This window comes from Hemiscyllium ocellatum, chromosome 9, assembly GCF_020745735.1.
Source record: "Hemiscyllium ocellatum isolate sHemOce1 chromosome 9, sHemOce1.pat.X.cur, whole genome shotgun sequence".
Taxonomy (NCBI): domain Eukaryota; kingdom Metazoa; phylum Chordata; class Chondrichthyes; order Orectolobiformes; family Hemiscylliidae; genus Hemiscyllium; species Hemiscyllium ocellatum.
The window spans coordinates 51080864-51096061 of NC_083409.1; the positions used below are offsets into that span (position 1 = coordinate 51080864).

The 15198-nt window shown below is 38.7% G+C and overlaps 1 protein-coding gene across 3 annotated transcripts in view; it reads right to left on the reverse strand.

Annotated features, from left to right (window-relative positions):
- ivns1abpa (influenza virus NS1A binding protein a) overlaps positions 1–15198 on the reverse strand; it is a 29152-nt gene continuing 13954 nt past the window's right edge. For all 3 annotated transcript variants that reach the window (XM_060830298.1, XM_060830297.1, XM_060830299.1), the window contains exons 9-15: positions 15046–15166; positions 14538–14762; positions 9607–9728; positions 9209–9335; positions 8997–9128; positions 8614–8787; positions 1–1164 (exon numbers count right to left, since the gene is read on the reverse strand). In XM_060830298.1, the coding sequence (XP_060686281.1) occupies positions 905–1164; positions 8614–8787; positions 8997–9128; positions 9209–9335; positions 9607–9728; positions 14538–14762; positions 15046–15166 (1161 nt within the window). In that variant the 3' untranslated portion in view covers positions 1–904. The remainder of the gene's footprint in view (positions 1165–8613; positions 8788–8996; positions 9129–9208; positions 9336–9606; positions 9729–14537; positions 14763–15045; positions 15167–15198) is intronic.

The following is a 15198-nucleotide window of genomic DNA, read 5'->3' on the forward strand; positions in this document are numbered from 1 at the left end:
AACAGTTCAAATATTTAATTTTCTAGATCATCTATTGTTTTAGGAATGTTAGCTACATAGCTTGTAACAAATTGGTTCTCACTCAGGTGCTCTTCAATCCTTCACTTGCATCCTAATACAATTTCACATTCAATAAACCCTTAAGTTTACCAAGCATTTACAGCGTAGTACAATAAGTTATAGCAGAGGCAAACGTACATAAAATTCTCCTCAAGAACTTTAAATGTCCCACTCTAATGCCTCTAATTGTAAGCTTTAGTTTAAATGGTTCCAAACAATATCTGATTGTTTCTTTTATATAGTATATTCATCCAGGTATAAAAATTGTTATAAAAAGGTGATCATAAAACATTTAATTCAAAGAAAAATGCATTAATTGGCAGGCTGTTCAATATATCCATGACTAGTTGAAATACTTGAGGCAAGATAATACTGCCTCTTTGCTTTCCTGGTCCCTTCCCTCCATGTCAAGTTTACCATGTTATTTCATAACTATGCGGCACTTCTAACCAGAACTTCATGATGAAAATGTGCAAATGCTGCAAAACAAAAAACTCTGGGGAAGCTCTTAAAAAATACATATTTCCTATTATCCAAATTTTGAAATTGTTTTCTGCATACCAGGTTTGCACTTAACCAAAAAACTCACTTGGAATACACAACAAACATATTACATTCTGGGACAACAGTATTTACAGCTCAATGCAATTATAAGCAAATCCAAAAAATGGTGGTTGTTACTAGTAAAACCCAGAAGTCATGCTTTAAGTTGTTCTAAATAGCTACAGCCTAACCATAAACATCCAAATTGTAATCTCTCTCCATCCCTCCCCATCCCACCCCACAAAACAACTACACAAATTACATCACTAAACTTGTTAAGCAGCAAAGAAAAAGATAAACTTTATAAACTGGACAAATTTGTTTTAGTGTATGGGCTCCATTCATTGGTTTCTGGATTGTACACTTCCACATTGTTCAGAAACACATTGCCATCGAAGCCTCCCACAGCATAAAGGAGCCCATTTACAGCAGCAACTCCAGCATTACTCCTTGCTGATGTCATGCTTCCCATCATCTTCCACTCATTTTTGGCTGGATCAAACATCTCAACGCAGCTGAGTGCATGGGTTCCATCAAATCCTCCCACAGCAAAGATTTTTCCTGTAAAATAAATTGCATTACTATAGTAGTCACTGAGACAAGACCTATTTACGCTTTAGAAACTGACAAAAAAAGAATCATTCTGATTCAATGTTGGCTGAAGAGTAAAGATCAACAGTTGGCAGTTAATTCTGTACTGCTCTCCTTTACAACTAGGGACACAGCAGAAAGGCAAAGGTAATGGTAAAGTTTGTGGAAATGATTAGGACGCAATGTTAATTCCATTTATCATAAACAGGATAAAAGATTTAACAGTTTGCTTACGTAGAAGCACGAGGAAGGGTTAACTTGTTGCAGATAAGATTCAAGTGAAAATCCAAATTGTTCAAATTAAGAATGGTGATACTTTGCTAAATAAATTTATGTTTGCTGTTTAAAATTAAAGAGCTGTGCTTCTGTGAAGTTGGAGCGCAAATCACAAGATCCAAATCGTTAAACAGGGGACACTTTGCCTAATGTTCTTAAGTACTACCATAAAAGCTTATTTTTCCTTCAAACTTTTGGTAATTTATAAGATTAGCAAGTCAACTTTGACTAGTCAAGACAACGCCATGGCAAATGTTCACACCCATCTCTGCTTGAAGTGGACAGACTTCTGCATATAAATATCCAGCTTCCAGAAACTTAAGCTGTATTACAATAATGAATACATCTTAAATTTGATTGTACGTGGTGTAGGATTAGAAGAGAGCTGGATTACAGAGGAAACTTGATTATCCGAATACCAATTATCCGAAAATCGGATTACTCGATGGAAACATATCAAAGACATGTTTCTAACAGTGATCGCGTCTTTTGTATACAGTGATTAAACAGGCAGAGTCTCAAAATGTCTGTCTGCCCACCCACTCTCTCTCCCCCTACACTTTCCCTGGAGCTCTACACGGGCATACCCTAAACCCCCTTCCCAGATAATCTCTCCAACATTGCCTTGTACAGGGCAAAAGGTGGAACCTGTCAAAAAGTTGCAGTAAAATGTGTGTGGGGCTGTGGCTGTGTGCATGCACGTGTGCTCTTTGGAGACTCACCTCACAAAGGCAGCAGCAGCCCTTGTTGGTGTCTAGTCTGACTGCCCCAGAGAGGGGGCAGGGATGTATTGGGTGGGTGGGGGTGGGTAGGCAGGGGCGGTGTTGCAGGGGAGTAGAAGGTGTGGTGTTGGGGTCAGAGAGGGGGATGGGGGGCTCGCATGTGGTGTGCTGCTGCAGTATCCTGGACAAGGAGCAGACTTTAAAAGCTCAGAGCCCAGAGGAAAGGCATTTGATCAATTAACCGAATAAAATAGATTATCTGAACGAAATAGTGTCTGCCCATCACTTTCGGATAAAGCGAGGTTCCCCTGTATGGACTAAATGAAACATGAAACTGAGTATATTAATGCACAGGTATTAATCTTTTTGTTCAACTGTAACTCCGATTTAATAGTTCAACATGTGAATTTTTTTAGCCTCAGGTTGACAAAAACCTTGCACTGTGGGGTTTTGAACAGAATGAAGGTACACTAACTTAATGCAAGAAAAATTCTGAAAGTCTCCTTCCTGTCCAGTTATGTTTTGTTTTGTGGAGCTACACAGAACCTGAGCACTCATGATTGACAAAATCATTATCAAAAAAGGACTTTGACAGTTTAACTGTGGGTGATAAGAAAACACTAACTATTCTACATCAGCTTTTTATTTAATTCAGAATAGAAATTATTATTTGGTTAAGTGTAATCTAATACTTACCAAAAAACAGATATTGATCCTATCATACTCTGATGGTTGATACCCTGATCTCAATCTTTCTACCCTAATCAAGTAAGTCTGCCTCCTTACCTGTCTGGCCTATCTGCAACTCCATATCCACAGCAACTTAATGCTGTCTGAGCAATAAGGGCTGACCAAACCAATGATGCTCTCATTCTATGTAAGATTTTTTTTGGGCAAAGATGTGGCAAATGGAGTGAAAACTGTCCATTTTAGCAGAATGAATAAATAGGTATATTATCTAGAAGGTGAGAAATTGCACAGCTGAAAGATGTAGAGCAATTTGAATGTCTTTGTGAGACAGTCACCAAAGGTTAGTATGCATGTACAGCAAGTATCATGAAAACTTATATGTTATGTTTTATTGAAAGGGGCTATGTTTGAGTTATACAGGGCATTGATGAAACAATATTTGCAGCCTGATGTAATTATTAGTCTCCATATTTCAGGAAGGATGTAAATACATTGAAAGCAGTTCAGGGAAGGTTTGTAAGATTAATACCTAGAATTGACTGGTTGTTTTATGAGGTAACGTTGGATAGGCTGGTTGACTTGATTGAAATGTGTAAAATCCTGAAAGGTCTTAACAGGGTGAATGTGGGAAGGATGTTTCCTTTTGTAGGAGAAGCCAGAATTTAGGGTCACTGTTTAAAATACAGGTATGCCCTGCCTTTTCAGCGTTTGCTTTATGCCACTTCGCTTTTATGAAAGACCTATGTTTGTACCCATTTTCGCAAATCCAAAGATGATTTTTGCTTTTGCGAATAATGGCGAAATTTTTCTCAAATTATGCGTTTTCACTTTACGCCATTTTCAGCTTATGAAAGGTTTCTTGGGAGCTCTCTACATTCACATAGCGTGGGATACCTGTTTGTGGTCACCCATTTAAGGATGTGATGAGAAATTTATCTGAGGATTGAGAACTAAAACTCTGTTCCTCAAGGTGGTAAAAGCAGTACTTTAAATATTTTTAAGGCAGAGGCAGAAAGATATTTTTTCAGCAAGGGAAGTGAAGTGTTATTGGTGGTGCACAGGAATAGAGATATGAATTTACAATCAGATCAGCCATGATCTTATTTAAAAAACTGGTTTGAAAGGTCAAGAACTTTCGAAAGCTGATTGAGTGCAGATATTTGCAGGTAAAGGAACGGCTGGAAAGTGGGAAGCCTTCAAAAAGGAGATAACGAGAATCCAGAGAAAGTATATTCCTGTCAGGGTGAAAGGAAAGGCTGGTAGGTATAGGGAATGCTTGCTGACTAAAGAAATTGAGGGTTTGGTTAAGAAAAAGGAAGCATATATAAAGTATAGACAGGATAGATCGAGGAATCCTTAGAAGAATATAAAGGAAGTAGGAGTATACTTAACAGGGAAATCAGGAGGGCAAAACAGGGACATGAGATAGCTTTGGCAAATAGAATTAAGGAGAATCCAAAAGGGTTTTTACAAATATATTAAAGTACAAAAAGGGTAACTCGGGAGAGAATAGGGCCCCTCAAAGATCAGCAAGGCAGCCTATGTGTGGAGCCACAGAAAATGGGGGAGATACTAAATGAATATTTTGCATCAGTATTTACTGTGGAAAAGGATATGGAAGATATAGACTGTAGGGAAATAGATGGTGACATCTTGCAAAATGTCCAGATTACAGAGGAGGAAGTGCTGGATGTCTTGAAACGGTTAAAGGTGGATAAATCCCCAGGACCTGATCAGGTGTACCCGAGAACTCTGAGAAGCTAGAGAACCGATTGCTGGGCCTCTTGCTGAGATATTTGTATCATTGATAGTCACAGGTGAGGTGCTTGGAAAGTCTAAGATGTACAATTTGAAACTTAAGTTTGTGGAACAGCTGTCCATTTGGAAGCAGAAAACTCGAGACAAAGGGTTAACCTTACACTCCAAGCTGAACTGGAATTAAGAATCCAGTTTGTCCCCAAGATAAAGAATATTCTGATGTCCTCTGTGCCCATTTGTTTCCTAGAGTTGCCTAAAATGGTTAAAGACTCAAACAAAAGTGGAACTGGAGTTTAAAATTTTACATCAAGAAGCTTATAGTGGCACTAAATTTCATGTAATAATAAAGTTGTGTGCTGTTTTTGGTAAATATTACTTATGTAAAGCAGTAACTGTATGAAATGGCTGGCTTCACATAGCTCAAACTATTTGGATACTTTATTGCAGCAGTTAAGCCATAACCTGGATGATTTAAAAAAAAAAGTGGCCTTAGACCGGTTCATGAATATAAATGGTACATAGTAAGCAATGATTTGATTAGAGTACTCTTTAGCCCTCAGGATAACCTTGTGCGGTTGCCTACCACACAATGAGGAATACACAGGATATGAATTTCACGGATGGCAACAATCGCATCTGTTGCAGACTGGACCCTCAATGCACTTGCCGATTAAAAAATCTCTCAGCTTTGAATATACCCAATGACCCAGCCTTGACTGCATTCTGTAGTAAAGAATTCCACAAATTCACTACCCTCAAAAAACTTCCTCATCTCAGTCATAAATAAAACAATCCCTTATGAGATTATGCCTATACACTCCCAAAAGAGGAAACAATCTGTGCACATCTTTCCTGTGAAGTTCTGAAGAGGAAGAGGAAGGAAGGGAAAAACAGACACTTACTCACTCAGGTCACTGCTCAGGCCCTGTCAGGGTGGAACATGGGGATTAGTCAGAAAGCAACCACTGCTTGATCTCACGTGAACTGCGTTCCCACTTTCTGGGTTTTATGTCAGGGCGATGTCATCTCTTATTCTTTTTGAAAAAGTACAGATCCAAACTATACAGCCTCCTCATAAGAGAGAGAGTCCCTCCATACCTTGGTATTAGCAGAGTGATGCTTCTCTAGACAGCCTCCAAAAGCAGTCCATGTTTTGTTTTAAAAACAAACAAAAACTGTTCAGTATTCCAGCTGTGTCTTATAGAAATGGAGCTTTTCTAAAACTACTTTTATACTCCATTCAGAATAATACAACATGGAAAACAGACCCTTTGGTCCAAGTCAGCACCAACAATGTTCCCGAACTAAGCTCGTCCACCTGCCTGTGCTTGGGCTGTATCCCTCCAAACCATTCCTATTCATGGACTTGTCCAAATGACTGAAACATTTTAACCATACCTGCATCCACTACTTCCTCTGGCAGTTCATTCCACACACTAACCACTATAAACAAAGATGTCCTCTAAATCTAACCCCCCCGCCCAAAAAAATATGTCCCCTAGTTTTGAACTCATCCGCGCTTGGGAAAAGAACCTGGTCAGTCACCTTATCTAAGTTCATTATGATTTTATAAACCTCAAAAAAGTCACCTTTCAACCTCAAATTCCAGTAAAAAAGTCGCAGTCTACCTCAAACTCTCCACTTCTGCCAACATCCTGGCAGAATCTTTTCTGAACCCTCTCCAGCTTAAATATCCTTTCTATAACAGGGCAACCAGAAGTGGACACAGTACTCCTGAAGAGGCCTCACCAACATCCTGTACAACCTCAACATGACATCCTAATTCCTATACTCAAAAGGTTTCAGCAAAGAATGCAAGTGTACTCAACACCTATTTAGCCATCCTGTCTACCAGTGATGTAAATTTCAAAGAATTATGTACTTGAACCCATAGGTGTCTTTTCGACACTACCCAGGACCCTACCATTAATTGGTTAGTCCTGTCATTGTTTGCTTTACCAAACTGCAATATCTTATTTATCTAGATTAAACTCCATCTACCACTCCCCTGCCCACTGACTCAATCGATCAAGGTCCTTTGTAATCTTAAGATAACCCCCTTCACTGTCTATTATATCACCAATTTCAGTATCATCTGCAAACTTACTAACTAGGTTTCCTATGGAAGTGATTTGGATGAAAATAAGATGACAAACAAAATTGGACCCAGTACCAATCCGAAGGAATTTGGCCTCCAGTCCAAAACAAGAAGCCCTCCACCACAATAAAGCCAATTTTGTATCCAATTTGCAAGCTCACCAAGCCCCACGTGATCTTTCTTTACTAATTAGTCTACCATGCAGAAACATGTCAAAGTCTTTACTGAAATCCATTTAAACAACATCTACCACTCTGCCCTCCGTCTTCTTGGTCATTTCCTGAAAAATTCTCAAATCAAGTTTGCTCCCTAATCAATCCTTGCCCCTCCAAATGCATGCAAATCCTATCTTTAATTTACCTTCAATAAGCTTACCCACCACTCAAGTTTAGTTTCCCAGACTTCTGACAGTCTCTCAAACATTGGGAGGATGGCTAACAGTGTCAGTCGGGTTTATAAGTGATAAAAATATTTGTTAGGATCCCCTGCAATTTCCTCCCTAAACTTTTCACAACGTTCTGGGATACACTTGATCAGGTCGTAGAGATTTATTATCTCTATTTCTTAAGACTTCCAGCACTTCCTCTTCTGTAATGTGACCTGTTTTCAAAACATCGATATTTCAGAGTTTCTAGCCTCCATTCCAAACAGATGCAAAATATTTGTTTAATGGCTCTCAACCTCAGGAGATGGGAACACAAAGACAACCTTGATTTTTAAAGGGGGTCCAAATCTCTCACGCTCTTAAATGTATTTGTCAAATATTTTGGATTATTCTAACCTTATCTGCTAAAATTATATCTTAGGTCATTTCCCATTCCCTGCCAAACTCAGTTGCTAATTTTTTTTGTGATTCATGGATGATTCCCAAATTCCCTCTGTTGCACAGATTTCTGCAGTCTTTGTCAATTTAAACTTCCTACCAGAAGTGCGCGACTTCACATTTTCCCCACATTATATTTCATCTGCCACGTTTTTGCCCAATTACAACCTGTCTAAATCCCTCTGCAGATTGTCAGCCTCAACACTTTCCTTCCTATATGTGGCCAGCTGCACACTTGGATATAATACATTCGCTTACCTCATCTAAGTCATTAATATATTCTCCCCATTTAATTTGTCCAGATTTTTCAGTTTTGAAAACTTATATCAAAGCCCCTTGTTGCCTCGCCCTTGGAGTAAAACCAATCCCAATTTAAACAAATCTTTCATAATTGAAGCTTCTAAATTTCTGGCAATAACTCTTCTATACCACTTACCTGTGCTGTATTATTCTATATCACTTAAGTGTAATGCTCAAAACAGTACGTGGTACAGGTCATTCTAGTACAACATGCATTTCATTAATGCAAATTTGCCGTAACAGTTAACAAATTGAGAACACGGTTTCTAAAACACATTTTCTCTATAATGTGGGGCTTCACAAGAATGCAGCCATTGCATTACAGAAGGAGAACTACCTGTACTGAAGTCTAATGTCTCATACAAGTTCAGCAAAACCTCTATTGATAAGGGTGCAGAGTACAAGAACAAAGCCGAGCATTTTGTATGTTTTATTAACTGCTCTCCACCTATCCTACCACCTATAATACACTTATGCAAATACATGCAGGTCTAATTCTACACACTGAAACATAAGGGACAACAGCTTTCAGGTATGTGCTTCATTAGAACATCTTATTCAATAAGAACTAATTTGGCTGACTGATCAATGCCTGTTTTTCATGCAATATAAAACGTGTTTCTCCCTTTGAGACTTGAGAATTCTTGCGTTCCCACCTTTTATGCTCCACTTCCATTCTCTTCGAGGTACAAATTATGCACTTCAACATGCTGATATAAAATTTTCAAGTGGCAAAATGTACTTGTTCTCACCATCATACACAGCTATTCCAGCTCCACGGCGAGCCATATTCATGGGTGAAACAAGAGTCCAGGTGTTATTTTCAGGATTATAGCGTTCTACAGTGTTCAGACAGTTCCAGGACTCTGCACCTCCTGCCACATATAGGTATCCATCCAGTCCACATACAGCAGCTTGATGTCTACCTAATGTTTAAACAGTAATTTGGAATTAATACTGCTTTGTACAGAAGTTTAGAAAAAACAGCAATAGGCGTAGAATTTTAAATAATGACATCAATATTTTATTCAATTGTGACTTTTATATACAAACTTGATTTAGACATGTTGCAAGTGAACTTTACATTAATATGTTTAAGCAGCAACACCTGACATTTTATACACAATTGACGTACGTGTAATTAGAGGAGCACAGTTTGTCCAGGTTTTTGAAACTGGATCAAAAGCATCGCAGTTTTTCAATCCTTTCTGTCCATACGGATCTGAACCACCAACGATATACAGCTTTCCATTTAAGGAACAGACACCTGCCAACCAACCAGAGATCAGTCATGAGTGACTTATCAAGAGGTCTGCCATCATTACATTACAACATTTGCCTACTTGCCTGCATTACAACGATTGGTTCGGAGCTCTGGCACAGAGGTCCATTCATTGGTATTTGGATTATATGTCTCACCGCAGCAAAGCTCATCCGAGTGACCATTGGATCCACCAGTTACATACAGTTGACCCTACAGGATAAGACACGCCCACTAAGCAACACCAAAACAATAGGCAAGTCTTAAGCATTTAGAAAAAAGATTTAACCAAAGATAAAATTAAGCAGTAATGGGGGGGGGATTGCTAAATTCATTTTGACAGATGAAAATCAATACTAAAATGCCAGGTTATAAATCAAATATGCTCTAAAAGAGCATGTTTAAAACACAGTATAATCAAACAAATGCTCAACTATTATAAAAGATATGTTCATAAATGGTCATTTTTCTTCTACCCATTTACCATCAACACAGCCATCTGAAACCTTGCACGTGGAGTCTTCATTGGAGCAATGAAAATCCATCCATTAGTGGCAGGATCAAAACATTCTACTGTTCTTAAACATTCCTCACGATTGTAGCCACCTAAACAAGCCACAAGAATCTTGATAAATTTCAGGCCTTAAAATATGTACAAGTATAAGATAAAAATGGCACAAAGCAACAATCTATGTGCAAGATTTTGCAATGTAGAAGAGGGTCTCAAACTAAAACTGGTTATAAAGTTTGTTCAAAATTTATTTTATTCAACAAGTCCTAAAATCAGTGAGGGAAAACAAAAATCAATCGAGAATGGGAAAAAAAACAAGATAGTACTTGTTTAACAGGCATGCGAGAAGGGCTGCTGCCATAATGTAATGTTACTTCAAGATGATAGGAAATACTGTGGCAGGATACACCCAGAATAACGTTGTAATTAGAACTAAGAAAAAGAGTAACAAAAGGAGAGTCACCAACAAGGAGAGTACCAAAAAAAGTCATTATTTGTTTGCAGATTAGCAAGAAAATGAGGAGTTAAATTCTTTCCAAAGAGACGATGGAATATATTACCTCAATAATTGGTATGATTTCATTTATTGAAAAAAACCTGGAAATGATACCCTATAAAACACAAGTTCAGTTTCAACTAGATAAGTGTCAGTTCTGGAGAGCTTGTTTTATGAAGACTGTAAAAGTATTAGTGTACCAAAAAAATTCACACAAGAATGGTTCCAGGGACAAGGAACTTCAGTAACTTAGGTGGATTGGAGGAAGTGAGATAGTTTTCCTCTGGAGAATAGTGGGAGGAGATTTTCCCAGAGACATTTAAAACCATTGAGGGGTCTAGACAGAATTTATACACCTGTCTCATTAACAGGTTGCGAAACAGGTACAGATTTACACAAATTGCAAACAAAGCCATGGCAACAAGATTTTTACACAAACACAGTAGACAGGATCTGAAATCACTGTCTGGTGAAAGCATTAAGTAAAAAGCATTCAAAAGATAAAGAATGGGATTATTCTCAAAAGTTGTATTTGCAAGGCTATGAAAAGACAGGGGACTGACTGTTGACCAAATGCTCTTGCAGAGCCAGCACAGACATGAACAGCTGAATGGCCTTTCATCATGCTATAATCATTTTATAATCAACAGATGTCAGTCACAATCTCTACAGAATTCCATAACTGATTCTCAAGTCATCCTTCCTTTAGCTATCATCCAGGTGTCTATGTTTAAGCAAAGAAAGTAAAACTGCAATTGGTCAGCAGTGAGAGCACTACAGATAGCTTTAATGTTCCTAGGTAAAATACAAGAAATGGGCATTATTGTTGCTATTGCATTTCAAACTACCTGTGCCTTAACATGCAAGGGAAGATCAATTAGATTTAAAATTGATTCTAAAAGTCTTTAAAAATCAAGCTGCTTGATTTGCAATTTTTGTAACCCATCCAAAAAAAAACCCCTGAAAATATATAGGCTCACCCATTGCTCTTGAATCTCTGCAGTTTGATTAGATTAAATTCCCTACAGTGTGGAAATAGGCCCTTCAGCCCAACAGGTCCACACCAACCCTCTGAAGAGTAACCCACCCAGACCCATTTCTCTCTGACTAACGCACTTAACATGATGGGCAATTTAGCATGGCCAATTTACCCTCACCTGCACATCTTTGAAATGTGGGAGGAAACCAGGAGCACCCGGAGGAAATCCACGCAGACACTGGCAGAATGTGCAAACTCCACACTGACAGTTGCCCAAGGCTGGAATCGAATCTGGGACCCTGGCACTTGAGGCAGCAGTGCTAACCACAGAGCCACCATATCGGCCACTTCAGATTCACTGGAAAAGCCAGTGCTGTTTACAAAAGTCCAGGTTTTTGACTCAATTACAGAAAATGGAAGAGCAATACAGTTCCAAGTCTGATTTGTGTGGAGCTTAGAGGGAAAATTTGCAGGTAGGGCTACCAGGCCTTTGTTATCATCGTAGATGGTAGTAGTGGCACACTGGAAGGTACTGGTAAAGCAGGGTTAAGTTGTTGCTGTTCAGTTTTTAGATATGCAAATGGCTGCACTATGCAGTAGAGGTGGTAAAGAGGTAGGGGATTAAAGTGGTGCTTCAATGTTAATCAAGTGGGATACTGTTCAAACAAAAATGTTGCAGTTATACTCAACTAGGTAAAGTGAAAACAAAAGGAGCGAACATAAAAAAGTAAACTCTTCGGCTGGGAGCTACTCCACATTCATCAAGATCATAGGTTATCTATTGCGACCTTAAGTCCATTTTCATATTTGCCCCTATAACCTCAGACTGCTTTGTAGATCAAAAATCAAATTCTGTATTGAAGGTATTCAACAACAGCCTACAGAAGAAATTCCTCTTCAGTCTTACATGGGAGATTTCTTATTTTTAAAAGCCAAATCCCATGAGTCTAAATCTAAAGAAATACCCTCTCAATAGAGTTTTACAGTGGTCAGAAGTAATATTTTAGGATTTTGCATTAGCTGTCTTAGTTTAGCTTGAAACTCTGCTGGCAAGAAAATTTAACAGTTAAGGCAAAGAACTGGTCTTGTGAACTTAGACTGTCAAAAAGGAAAAAAAGGTGTTGGCAACAATCTAACTTCAAGCAATGGTGTATTTGAATATAGAGGAACCTCGATTATCCAAATGACACAGGTGGAATTAATTTGTTCAGATAATCAAGTGCCGGATAATAGTTTAGCCAAGCATCGGACCTTGCAATCTTGCCAGATAATCCGAAATTAGGATAATCGAGGTTCTTCTGTACTAGGAGTAATTCAAGGTTTGCTGTAAAAACAAAACACAGTTTTAACTGAACAAGACATTTCATTAAAATAAAAACCTATTAGATTGAGTTTACTAACTGCTTTGGACTATGAAAGATTTGTGGAAAGTGTGTTGGAAGGATCATTATGTTCTACTAAGCAGTTATTTCTGCATTAAATATTCATGGAAAACTTTGGGGGAAATGGGTTACAATAATTGGTATTATTGATGAGGATGCAAAACATTAGCAGTTTCTGTACAAACTATATCCAAAAGAATACACAATTTGTTCACAATTGGACAGAGACAATTAAGTTCAATATTTTAATCAGGAATAGACAAACATTGCTATGAGCACTTTCTCCAAGCATGAAGGGAAAAATAGCCAATACTATAGGCCATTTAGAATATGAAGAGTATTCTAAGTAAACTCACCTAAAAATGCAAATTTGCAAAGCTGCATAACTTCCATAGCTTAGATTAAAAAGTATCAAGGTGATGAAAAGGAATCAAGTAGGAGACAGAGTTAAGCTTATACTGACACAAAAAGATCAAAAGAGTTAATGTGAATATGAAAGGGACATCTACAGAACATGTACAGCAGAGTTTATCAACAGGGATGTAAACTGAACTCATGCGAAGTGAACTGTAAAAACACATTTTAATAAAGTGAGAGAAAAAAAACTATAATTGTCATTGACTGTTTCATAAAGAACCTTCGTAAAATCCTGTCAAAAAAAAAAAGAGGGTCTGCCAGCTTGTCAGAATAAAGTCGATAACTGTACAAAAGACTGTTTTAAGTGATCACGACATACAACATGAACTTCTGCAGCCTAGGAATAAACATTTGTATGAACATTTGGAATTTAGTCATAACAGGCCAAACAGAAATATTATCTCACTTTTATAGTACATTTTACCAGTCCACTTTAGCCAATACTTTTGGCGGCATAGTGGCTCAGTGGTCAGCGCTGTTGCTTCACAGCACCAGGGACCTGGGTTCGAATCCAGCCTCAGGCAACTGTCTTTGCAAAGTGTGCACATTCTCCGTGTCTGCACGGGTTTCCTCCCACAGTCCAAAGATGTGCAGGTGAATTGGCTATGCTAAATTGCCCATGTTAGGTGCATTAGTCAGAAGGAAATGGATCTGGCTGGGTTACTCTTCAGAGGGTCGGTGTGGACTAGTTGGGCCGAAGGGCCTGTTTCCACACTGTAGGGAACCTAAGCTGATCTTTTAGTTTCCTTTTCAAGTTTATAACACTAGTTATAGACGCATTATACTTGTAGAGTCATAGAGATGTGCAGCAGGGAAACAGACCTTTCGATCCAACTCGTCCATGCCAACCAAATATCCTAACGTAATCCAGCCCTATTTGCCAGCATTTGGCCCATATCCCTCTGAACCCTTCCTATTCATATACCCATCCAGATGCCTTTTAATTGCTGCAATTGTACCAGCCTCCACTACCTCCTCTGGCAACTCCTTCTATACATATACCAACTTCTGCATGAAAAGTTGTGACTTCTGCCCTGTAGGTGGCAGCCAGCAGACAAGTTATTCGCTGTGCAGTTCCCAGTCTCGGACTTGTTCTTGTACCCACAGTACTTATACAACTGACCAGTTCAACTTCTGGTCAATGGTGATCCCCAGGATGTTGATGTGGAATCAGGGATGGTAAATCCATTAGTGGAGTTGGGTTTTTTTTTTGGACATATACTCAGTCTTGAGTAGGATTTATTTATGAGCCCAAGCCTAAATTTGTCTTGGTGTAGCCGCTTATGGGCACAGATTTTCTTAGGTGGCTGCTAACAGTTCAAACAAAATAAAAACATTTCTCTTATCCACAGTTCTTACCTTAGTTGGTGGAAGATCATTAATGGATCAACTAGATCTAGGTCACTACGCCAAGTAGTTCCCATAGCAACTTCCTAGAACTGAGACACTTGGCCTCCAACACCCACAACCTTCTCTGTGCTGGGAAATTACTGATTGATGCTTATATACAAAGAATGACTGAGTAACAGGAACTGAAAAAAAAACTCTAGGGGATAAAAACAAAGACAAAAAAATGCCCTTCCACTTATTTATATGGAAACTTGTTGGAACACTTTGAATTTGGACTCACCAGCAACAATGAGTTTGCCATTCAGCTCTGCTGTTCCTAGACCAGAGCGGGCATACTGCATGGGGGGCAAGAGCTTGCAATCTTCATCTTCAACTTCAACTTCAAAACTGATACTCTTGATTAGACATGGAGTGCTGACGGGTGAACTGTGGGGACTATTGCGGCCATGAACGAAAATGACACACAGTACACCATTTAAGACAGCCAAACAAAGATACGTAGTGCCTGAAGGACAAAGCAGAAGAAATGACTTGTCAGCAAGTAGGCAGAGGTCTACACACAAATGCAACCCAGCCATACATTCAATGTGGTGGATAAAACCTTTCCAACATGCCTATATAGAATGGCAGGGAAAATTCAAAATTTGACTCTCAGCAAGCTATCCAACCCATTGCAAGAAATTAAAGTAGTATCGCATACTTTCAGAGAAAAAGCTTCATGTAATTTCTTCTCCCTTAAAACTGATTAACAATGTTCCCAATAAGATTGCTATAGATGGGTAACTTACATGATGTTTTCTCCGATGCAATGATTTTCCACTCATCTTTGTTTGTTTGCACTTGAGTACTCAGAATTCCAGGAGAGATGCTGTGCATCAGTCGGTGGCTGTTCTCCCGCGGAGATGTCTTCTGCAAAATCAAATGGGCAGCTAGAAAACCTA